The sequence below is a fragment of the Anoplophora glabripennis genome, unplaced genomic scaffold, assembly GCF_000390285.2.
Source record: "Anoplophora glabripennis isolate ALB-LARVAE unplaced genomic scaffold, Agla_2.0 scaffold322, whole genome shotgun sequence".
In the NCBI taxonomy this organism is placed as follows: domain Eukaryota; kingdom Metazoa; phylum Arthropoda; class Insecta; order Coleoptera; family Cerambycidae; genus Anoplophora; species Anoplophora glabripennis.
The window spans coordinates 120,073-131,080 of record NW_019416693.1 but is presented as its reverse complement, the minus strand read 5'-3'; the positions used below and the strand labels follow the sequence as shown (position 1 = coordinate 131,080).

The 11,008-nt window shown below is 36.2% G+C and overlaps 1 protein-coding gene across 1 annotated transcript; it reads left to right on the top strand.

Annotated features, from left to right (window-relative positions):
* The first annotated feature begins 370 nt into the window (after positions 1–370).
* LOC108910190 (putative potassium channel regulatory protein unc-93) lies at positions 371–10,287 on the top strand. Its single transcript, XM_018714731.1, has 12 exons — positions 371–427; positions 1,287–1,463; positions 1,526–1,686; positions 1,743–1,905; positions 2,589–2,867; positions 6,020–6,243; positions 6,480–6,596; positions 6,798–7,118; positions 7,268–7,408; positions 7,464–7,593; positions 9,155–9,292; positions 9,352–10,287. The coding sequence occupies exons 2-12, from the start codon at positions 1,397–1,399 to the stop codon at positions 9,576–9,578; spliced, it is 1,968 nt and encodes a 655-aa protein (XP_018570247.1). The 5' UTR covers positions 371–427; positions 1,287–1,396; the 3' UTR covers positions 9,579–10,287.
* The last annotated feature ends 721 nt before the right edge of the window (positions 10,288–11,008 follow it).

The window sequence follows — 11,008 nt, the reverse complement described above, 5'->3', positions numbered from 1 at the left end:
AGAAGTGAAATAAGATCCACTTCTTATTTGTGGCAGGGCGAAATGGGCGGTGACTATTAGACGCCTTCACTATACCCATCCTTGTCTCTCACATGGATTTCTATGGCTTACTTTATCGCTCTCACGTAACTTCAGATAGACCATCGGTACTTTCCTACCCGGTAGAAGTCATATTAGATGAAGTGTGGGGAAAGTTTCCTGAAAGTTGTTGAACTTCAGTGAAGCTTTAAAAGTTCAAAATATACTGTATTATTTTAGAAGCAATGTGTAATTTAATTAAAGCACATTTATAAAACTATTACTTTGCCCTCCATTTCCTGATATATTATGCGAAATGTTACCTATCTAATTATTATTGGAATTGTAATAATTAAACGAGGCAAATACCATAGATACAGATGCAAATACCAATCTCCATTACATTTTTGTAAGTGCCATGCAAGTCATGTTATTAATAATCAATTTAACTCGTGTTATAAAGTAATTAAACAAATTTATTCAGTATTGCAAAGCGAAACCACATAATTAATACAATATGTGCGTTGAGTTGTGATTAGATCAATAGGAAATGTCAACTGAAGTCCTTAAAGGTTAAAACCGCATTAAAATCAGTCGATGAAACTTTTGTGGTTTACAGAAGAAATTAAATCGCTTTTAGAAGTTTTATTGTAGTTTTAGTTATAGTAAAGGTAGATAATGTGGATGGGTAATAGATTATTTTATACAGGGTGTCCCATTAATATTGCGAAAAAATTCAGGGGGAGTTTCCTTGACCAAAAATAAGAAAGAAAGTTCCTATAAACCTATGTCCGAAAATGCTTCGTTTCGGAGATACAGGGTGTTGAAATTTAGAGAAAACACAAGGTTTTTACTAATATCTGGAGAACCCCAATTCCGATTTTTTTTTTAAATTTGGTATGTTTGTTTATAAAAACGGTAGACGTCTTCTGACGTAATTTGATTTATTTTATCTATTCTATCTTCCAAGGGAAGTAGAAAACAAAAATTCAATGTTTTAGTTATTTTGTTTGTTTTTATAAACAAACATACCAAATTTAAAAAAAAATCGGAATTAGGGTTCTCCAGATATTAGTAAAGACCTTGTATTTTCTCTAAATTTCAACACCCTGTATCTCGGAAACGAAACATTTTCGGACATTGGTTTATGGGAACTTTCTTTCTTATTTTTGGTCAAGGAAACTTCCCCTGAATTTTTTCGCAATATTAATGGGACACCCTATATATGGTAGTGTTGGTTGAAGGAAAAAAGCATTGTTACCTTTCAGTAACCATCCAGATCATCTCTCGTCGTCCAGTAAATAGACAGGCACACTAATCAGGTTCTTCACTTGCTGTCCTAATATGTGATGGTGCGACCTACTGAAATCACCGAAAGATGGGTAGCCTGCCAAATCTGCACGAGCTGGGCCGACAGGATGTTACTGAACAAGGATACAAACGAGGTAAATTAAAGTACCTTCCTTTCCAATTTGTCCACCGAGGATGCATATCTTTGACATTCCAGGTCCAGCTTTGGGACACCTCTGCGGAGGGTGCAATGGCATCCTTTCGTCCCACGAAAAGACCAAGATCCTTCACAGGTACTCAGGACACAACAGGATCCACAAGGCTCGCAGTAACCCACAGGATTCCAACAAGATAGTCTATGATGACTTTATGGTGGAGGTAACAATAATTTTGACTTAAAACTGAAGTAAATATTATATCGGTACTGTTTCAAGCATATGGCAACATACTCCCCTATATCGACGAGGTCCAGGTACAACCTGAACCTTCAAGGAGCAACTAGTAAGAGAAGAGATTCCTTGAACAGTTCAATTGGGGCCACGTCGGTGCGTCGACTTTTGGCCGTGGTGCGAGGAGGACCCCATGGAAGCCAGACAGGTAATTGATTGAGTAGAGTTGGTTTCTTTCAGTTGGGTTCTACAGATGACTTCCAAAGGTACACAAAACTTTTGGCTACCTTCTAAAGAAGCTGACAGTCTGTTTAATCAATATTAGTGCACCATTTAGCTGAAAAGAGTTGCTGTTTTCAAGTCATGCTTCTCCAAATGGTATCCGAAGGTATTCAAAACCCTTAGCTACATTCTGGGGAAACAGATAGCGTGAATAGTGAAATGTTAAGGAAGACCAGAGTCCCGGACATCGTTTGGTTATTCTAGGTGATGATCCTGCAGACGGTATTCAAAGTCCTAACGCAAAGTCTTTGGATGCCTTCTGAAGAAGGTGACAGTACGATGATTGAAATATTAAACGAGACTAGAAGGCACCACTTGGTTGAATGAAATTAGTTTTCCATATGAAGCACTTCAAGATGGTATCCAAAGCCTTTTGTTATCTTCTGGAGAAGCTAATAGCTTGCACAATGAATTACTAAGCAGGTCTAGAATTCTTGGGCATCATTTGGTTGAGATCTTCGCAGGTAATGCTTCTCCAAACGGTCCCCAAGACTACGCAGTCTTTATATACCTTCAGGCAAAGGTGCCACTAAAACAGTGAAATATTAAGCAGTACTAGCGGACTAGGACATTTTTTTAAAGCTCAAAATTCACCGCCTTGCCTTCCAGGGAGGAGCGGCGGCCCAGTCTACACCAAGAAGGTCCTCATAGCCAACCTGGTGGTGGTGTGCATCAGCCACTTGCTCTGTTCGGCTGCGTATTTGCCCTTCTTGGCCCTGCAGAGCTCCGTTTCGGTTTGGAACCATCCTTTGAACGAATCCAACGTGGATGTAAAAGTGGGATCGCTACTTGTGTCCGGAGGATACATGACTGCAAGCGTCTTTGCCTTGATAGCTCCCTGTGTTCTCAAGAGGATTGATGCCAGCATGGTCATCGCTGTATGTTACGGTGAGTACAAGTTATTTTTGATCTGTTGGGTGTCACGTAACTTGTTTTTGTAATATGAGGCTTTTGTTGCGGTTAAAAACATATTATCCCTATAAAATTATGATCTGTGATCTAGTTTCAGTGGTATTTCTTTGGGTATGAACATTTTATGATTAACAAAAGCGATTCGTCACACTCCGTAAACTTGTGCAGTTTGGGTGACATGTTATTTCCGCTCTTAGTAGGATAACAGGTGCAGTAGATTTATTTGTCCGATGAAACAGCTAGTTGTTGCTGTTATACCTATGACGTACTCCTTATTTACTATTAATTTTTTTTAATGTCACGAAGGAAATATAAATAGTTTATGTGATGACTTGAACGATTCTGGGAATTGCACCAAGTAGGTAATCTTGCGAATGGTAGATTGCTTTAAAAAAAAATTGGTGGATATTAAAATTTCATAAGAATATTTATATTTTTAGACAAAAACTGTGATAATCATATTATTAGAGGAGGGTTTTGTCGCTACGAGAAAAAAACCCTAAAATCGACAGCAAAAAAGAATATTCAATGTGTTAATCAATCTACAGTAAATTGATACGAGATACATATAGTCTTTATATGTACAGGGTGTCCCAAAGTTCGCGTCTCAGGCCCATAACAGACAAACGAAAAACGACAGTAAAATTCTGTTAAGATGGCGTGAATAGGGACTTTCTAAGGTCCGTTTTGTACTTGAAAAAAATTTTTTTTTAATGACATCAACTTCTTTCCACGAACATACCCATTTTTATGATAACTAAAATTATCTATTTTTTTAACATTTTTTGTACAAAAATTTTTTCTCTATATTGGAACTAGTCAGACTTAATCAACATTACTTTGAAAAACAGTCGCTATAACCCCTGTCACAAATTTGTTTACATATTAGTTGCTATATTCTTCTTAAAAAAGGTCACTCAGAACAATACACATAATGACGGTTAAATAGGATAACCAAATGCAGAAAAAATTAAACAATTTTAATTGTAACTAATAAATATAACAATAATTAATAACAAAACCAAAACAAAATATAAAATTATGATTATTACTTTAAACAATTTCGAAATGCATGCCTCCTACTTCTAAGCATTTATCCAATCTTTTCCTAACTACCCTTGTAGCTTTGAATAACGTTTTTCTTGAAAAATTCTCGCAAACATGTCGAATCTTTTGCTTTAAATGCTCCAAACTTCTCGTGGACTCTCATCGGCCCAAAGAACGTGTTGTAAGAGTCTATTATCTATTGCCCAATTAACCATTATTTGGGCTACATAAGTCTTTTTTCAGCATGTATGTGAGATAAGTGTTTCAAGTTATTTAGCCTATAGTCATGGTAACCATTGGAGCTCAAAATTCTTTGCACAGAACTTCTTTTTAAATTTAATGCAAAAGTGGCCTGTCGTATAGAATTTCTAGGATTTTCCTGAAAATATTGTAATACTGATTTTGAAATTTCTTTCCCTTTTCTAGATAAAAATGCATGTTCGTTAGCACGCAAAATTCGTTCCAATCTGGAAAATATTTTTGGATTATCAGCTTGACGCTCTGGATATCTCTCATGAAATAAGTTAGCAGCTCTTCTGGCATTTTTTGACATTCACCATGAATTAAAATCATGTCAACTTTTTCATTGTTTGCAAAAATTTTTTAATTTTTAGCAACCAGTTATAGTTTGTTTATCAATTTATCATGCAACAACGTTTGACATAAACTAATATGTAAACAGATTCGTGACAGCAGTTTCAGCCATTGTTTTCACAGCAATGTTGATTAAATCATGACTAATTCCAATACAATAGGATACATTTTTATATAATGTTTGTTATTGTAACTTTTTAAGAAGAGATAGAGAAAAAATTTCTGCACAAAAAATGTTCATAAAAAATAGATAATTTTAGTTATCATAAAAAATGGGTATGTTTGTGGAAAAAAAAGTTGATAACGCAAATTTTTTATTTTCCGAATTTTTCAAGTCTAAAACGGACCTTAGCGAATCCTAATTCACGCTATCTAAACAGATTTTTACTCTTGTTTTTCGTTTGTCTTTTACGGGCCCGAGACGCGAACTTTGGGACACCCTGTACATTGAGGGAAATATTTTAACCATAACAAATATCTGCTTTAAATAGGCTCGAGAAAGGTTACGCCGTTATCATAATAAAAGTATATTTTACTACAGCATTATATTATCTGTTAAAATGTTTTTTTCTAAGGTTTTATTTATTGTTGCAATCATATCATCTTATTAGGGTAACTGTAGTTCAATTTTTACCGTATCAAAAATTTTATTGGCAGTTATTAGGTTGTCTTCCTATGACGACGAGTTTTATTCAAGCAAATATCTTCTTTTACTTCAAATAAGTGACTCTTTAGACATTAATAAGTGATTTGTTTGCTGTAACTATGTGCATTTAATTGAATTATTAACTTTGTGTAATGATCAAGCCTTTAAATCTGATAACCATCAGTTTTTAATAGTAGAAATAGTAGGAAAGGTAAATATGGGTTCTACGTTTTGGAGACAAAAACATAGCAGTCACGCCCAATCTAACAGTAAAAACTTACGTAAATATTACTTCCGCATTTAATTTTTTAAAGAAAACTTATTTGCTTTACTAAATTTATTTTGTAGATTTTACTTTAATAAATACGTTAAGTTTGACCTTAAATACAATCTCCGATATTATGACAAAAAATTGTATATAAAAAGTCTTGCAGACATCCAATACCTTCTTATAACTAATAATAACTGTACCTTCTTTGCAACAATAACATTTTGCTAACTTCAGGCTGACTGTAGATAACCAGCAATTCATTTTATCGTATGTAGTTTAGTATACCGTCATCACAATCTCAACAAATGTACATATATTCAAATATATAATATATTGTATACTCTATTTACAAAATGGCTAGCAGTGTCTCATTCTCAACATGTAGACGTATTATGGTGCAGGGAACGCTATTCCATGGGCGTATCATTTTAGGAGGTTCCAAAAATTATTAAATGTCAATAAGTGGTTGGGGTTTGACTTACTCTACTGCCTATTGTTTTGGCACTAGCTATTGTCAAACTACAGTTTATTATTCAAGAGAATGGAAACCACCTCATAAATATGTTACAGGTGCCATGATAGTCTTCTACCTATCACACCTGTACCCGGCGCTGTATGTAACAGTCCCCGCTTCTCTACTGCTGGGTATCGTCCAAGGACTGTTATCCTGCGCGCATATATCCTTCCTGATGATACTCTCGCACAGGGTAACTGGGTTGTTCCACGAGGAAGACGAAGAAAGCAGACACGCCAGGCGTACCTGCATAATAAGGAGGGTGGCGAGAGCGTTTCAAGTAAGAACTGTTAATATTGCTTGTTTTTTCGACTTTATATACAGGGCGTTTCTTTTAAGACGGGTCCTGCTGTAGGTTTTTCAATATACATCGATAATGCAAGACATTGAAATTATCTTATTTGAACATTATTTAATTTCATTTCAAATAGAACATCTTGTATATTATTGATTTTTTTAAATTTTTTGTTGTACTTATTTAAATGAAATAATCTTCAAATTTATTATTGTTCACAGGGTGCTCACGATTTTGGTCTCATCGTGGGATCAGTCTTATCTGCGATTCTTATAACTTATACAATTAATTTAAGAAACGTACGATACGGATACGAGAATGCCACAGTTGTTACAGATGTAAGTATCTTCTATGAACATATAGAGGGCGTTTGTCAACATATGCTTTTAATGAGAGATAGAAGATGATTGCTAAAGATAGGTTGTTTCTTAACTGTCATAGAATATACACCTGGAAGCCTCATTCAGGTGTATAATCTCTGGGGCGGATAAAATTGTAGTAATCGAGTCAGTATTATACACCCGATTTGGACGTTTCAGGACTGCTTCAGCAACTCCTCCTACAATCTTCCCCATTGCCAGAACATAACCCAACTGGTCGTCATCTCCTCGTCTAATCTCTACGACTACAACTCCTTCTTGGAAGACATCTTCGACCGCACCGAAGACGGCAGACTTTGCGGTTCTCAGGCGTGCCCGATCTCCACCTTCTCGACCAATTCTTCAGTCCAAAACGGTGGTTTCAAGGTGCTTCCGACAAAATCCGCCGACATTCTAGCGGGGGTGTACGCTGGAGCTTGCGGGGCCGCCTTGCTTTTGGCTGGGCTGGGCCTGGACAGGATAAAAATGCTGATATATCAGGTGAGGTACAGGAGATTTTATTTTGAAGTCAAACAGCAATCTTGTCAGCCTGTTGGTGTTAACATACAATGCTCAGTGCATTGTTACAAACAGTGCTTTAAGTAGTTAAATTCATGTGGATGGAATGGTACCATATTTTTTTTCTTAAGGACCCTTTGGAGAGGGGAGAGGTCTTCGCGGCGCTGCGGGCGGTGAAAGAAAGCTTCAGAGACATAAGACTGCAAATGTCGGCCCCCCTGGCCTTTTTCATAGGAATGGAACAGGCGTTCATGTATGCCGATTTTAGTAAAGTGAGTATAGTTGGACCTTAGGTCTTTGTGGTGCTCCAGTATTGTTTCTTTTCAGTCCTATGTAGTCTGCACCATAGGAATACATCGCCTCAACTTAGTTTTCCTGGCGATGGGGCTGCTGCAATCTCTAGCGGCTTGTACACTCAGCATGTTGCTCAGGACAATCAGAAGATATTATGTAGTTGGTGAGTATTGTTGTGGAGGTCATATACTTAGTTCAGTTCTTGATTGTTGATTTATCGATTTTTGTAATAAGTTAATGCAGATCAAGATCTGCAGAAATTGATGATGTGTTGTGAGCTAATGGCAATGGATAAAATATGAGGAACAGCCAAGCTGACGTGGCATGCAAGAAATGAATAATCAAGTAGAATTGTGAAATGAAGTATAATTTGTAGACAACTAATATGGATCTAGAAAAAGTCATTACCTAAAGATAAATTCAAAGATTTTGAAAAAACTGTTGAAGGAAATTAATCAATTGGGAAGTAATGTAAAGGACAAAATTAAGGTCGAGAAGAGAGTGCAATTAAATTACGGACACAAATCTAGAAAGGGAATTTACGCAGTTGTCTTCAAATAATTCGTCAAAGATGAAGGTAGTTCTCTTCCATCATCAGTAAGGACATATGACAAAAAGGTGTATTTTGGAGTTTCTACCTAAAACAGTTCGAAGAGTTCGAAGTTTTAAGGTTGGTAGCTGAAGATAAACAAAAGGATTATCAACTACTGAAGATTCCTTTAGAAATGAGATATAGTGAAGTCCATCTTCAACATGGTCACCAGGATAGAAGACAACGCTTTGAAGAAGTCATGCCAAGCACTGTCTGCAACAAGAATTAAGGAAATAGGTGTAATTTGTTTGTCAAAATTCCCGATTAATGGAACAATAAGATTCTTGTTAAAGAACAAAGTGAAGATATATATATTTTGGGTCCATTTTCTATTGGAAAATTAAAAACATGGTTAAGCCGAACGTCTCCGACGAATCTCCATTTGGAAAACTTGCTGTGCAATATGGAAGTCCTTAGTAGTGGAGAATGGTCTGTTAAAAGGAGTATGGAAGAGTCTTAATTTCAATGATATATCAAAATGTATCTCTGAAATTGATCCTGAAAGTTCTTCAAGCACTTGAAAGTGGAATCGTCAACGTCGTTTTGAAATAAGTAAGACTTGATTCCAATGAGACACCACAGTCAGATGGAACGATCGAGAGGTTCAACCAAACCATTGAAAACTTCCTCAGAACTACCATCACCCAGAAGCAGTTCAACTAGGACACCTACTTTCCTCTATCAAAACCGATAAGGAACTAGTCAGCGTCATTTTTGGCACATAGTTATGTATGCCAATAGATCTTATTGCTAATCGATGATTTTAGATGATTATCTCAACCATTTAAAAGACTGGATAAAGTTTGTGCATAAAAAGGTATGGGAACAATAATTGCAGATGGGAAGAGACAGGATCGAGACACGGTAGGTATAACTTACCTGTCAACAACAGCAGGTCCCAGGAGAATGAAAAAATGTGGTTGTACGACTTGAAGAACACCAATGGCAAATCACCAAAGTTGTAACAATTCTAGGATCCAGGATATTGTGACAACTCAAGTGACAATAAATCTGTTTTGTTGTCGTCGAACTGTGTTTAAATTTTGGAGGTTAAGTTCCCGTCAGCAACAGTATGTCCACCAAAAGACAGTTAGTTCCAAGATCTTTTCAGTTCGGTATTTTCATGTTACAGCTGTAGGATTCACGTTTCATGGCTGCCTCTTGATGGTACTGAACCTTTGGAAGCCAACTGAAGACGACCCCGCCCTTTTCTACGTCATTTCGGCATCTTGGGGTGTCTGCAACTCCATCTGGGAAATGCTCAATTTTAGTAAGGGTCTAGTTTCGTTGACTTCCACACCATTTGTTCTTACTTGTTATCCGTTTTAGCATTACTGACCGGTCAATACGCAGACAACTGGGAATCCGCTTTCGCCAACATGGCATTCTTCAAATTCCTGGGACTCTCCATAGCCTTCGCTTTCCACGGCTTGCTTTGCAACTACTGGAAGCTGTACGGCTTGGCGTTCTTCATGGTTTTAGCCGTGGTGCCATTCGCTTGGCTGGAGGTCCGCTTGGAGAACATACGGAAGATCAGGAACATCACCAGGTTATGACCGATGTTGAACTTTTGGTGATTTTCGAGGAGGTTGCTCGTTTTATATACATATCACCCAGTGCTAGGCGAGAAGTACTAGGTAACTCCAGATGAGGGTTGGGTATGAACTTGATGACATTCTCAATTTATTTAATATGTAATAAAATTTGTGATACAGTTTTAGATCGTATTTGTATACTATTTCAGACACTTTACACCAGATAATTTTTTTCCTAGACCTATCCACTGTGCACTTACATATAGAACAATAATATATTTTCCAAGAGGCAGAAAAATCGTCTGTTGTTATTACATTTGCGCTGTAAAAATCCTTATGGTAAGATGCACTATTGTAAACTAATTATTAAAGTTTTAATGTAAATGTGAGTTAAAATTTAATGTATAAATAAAAATTTAAATATAATAACGACAGAAAATGAGGCGTCGGTACTGTGCATGCTGAGTTAACTGAGGTCTGTTTGGCTGGTACAGCTGCGAACAACAAAACATCCCCCCTTTGAACGTCTCGGGTCGTTTTTTTTGTCCGCGGCTGTACGTCCATCCTAAATACACCCGAAAGTGCCAAATGTTATCAATATTTATTGTTTGGTTTTGTCACACACAACTAGATCGGGTGACCGAGTTGGTTCGGTTGCTACCATTCCATCCACTTCTAGAATTGAGAGTGAGGACTAGGAATGAAGTACACACTCAACTACTAGGCAGTAAAATAAACCATTGTGTATTCATAGTTAACTCTGTGATGTTTGTAAATAATGTAAGTGAACAAAAAGGTTGTTATTACACCTTCTATTTATTTGTTTATATTTAGTAACATAAAGACCTACTTCTCTAGCCGCTGTTTCATTGATGCGTACCTTTTTTGCGACCTTAAGGATAGGAGAGCGGACAAGAGGATTGCTGGTAAAGCTCGTCACTGTCTAAAGGTTTGTAAGAGAGTTTAGTCAGACGACATGTAGAGGGCACCAAGATAGACGTCATCAGATAGTGAACTCTGGCAGAGCTGGGCAAAATACTTTCAAAGTGTATTTAAAATAAAAAAAATACTAATACGAAAGTATTTTAAAATACTTAAGAACAAAATACTTCTTTGGCAAAGTATTTTAAATATAAATTAGTTAGTATTTAAAATAGTATTTTGAGTGTGTTGAATATTAAATACATTGAAAATAGTCATTAACAGTATTTAAAATATTTTTGTGAATTATTAAATCTGAAACTTTTAAGATGTGACTTAAAAAATATACAGGGTGTGGCGTGTATAATCTATAAAAATTAAACTACAGCTTCCTGATGATATTTGTAATAGAGAAGTCTTTACGTTTAAGTCTATTAATTAATAATAAAAGGTTGTTGAAAATATGATAATTGAATTTTTTAAGTTGCGAGACATCGACTTAAAAAAAATCATCGGAATTGGTCCATTAC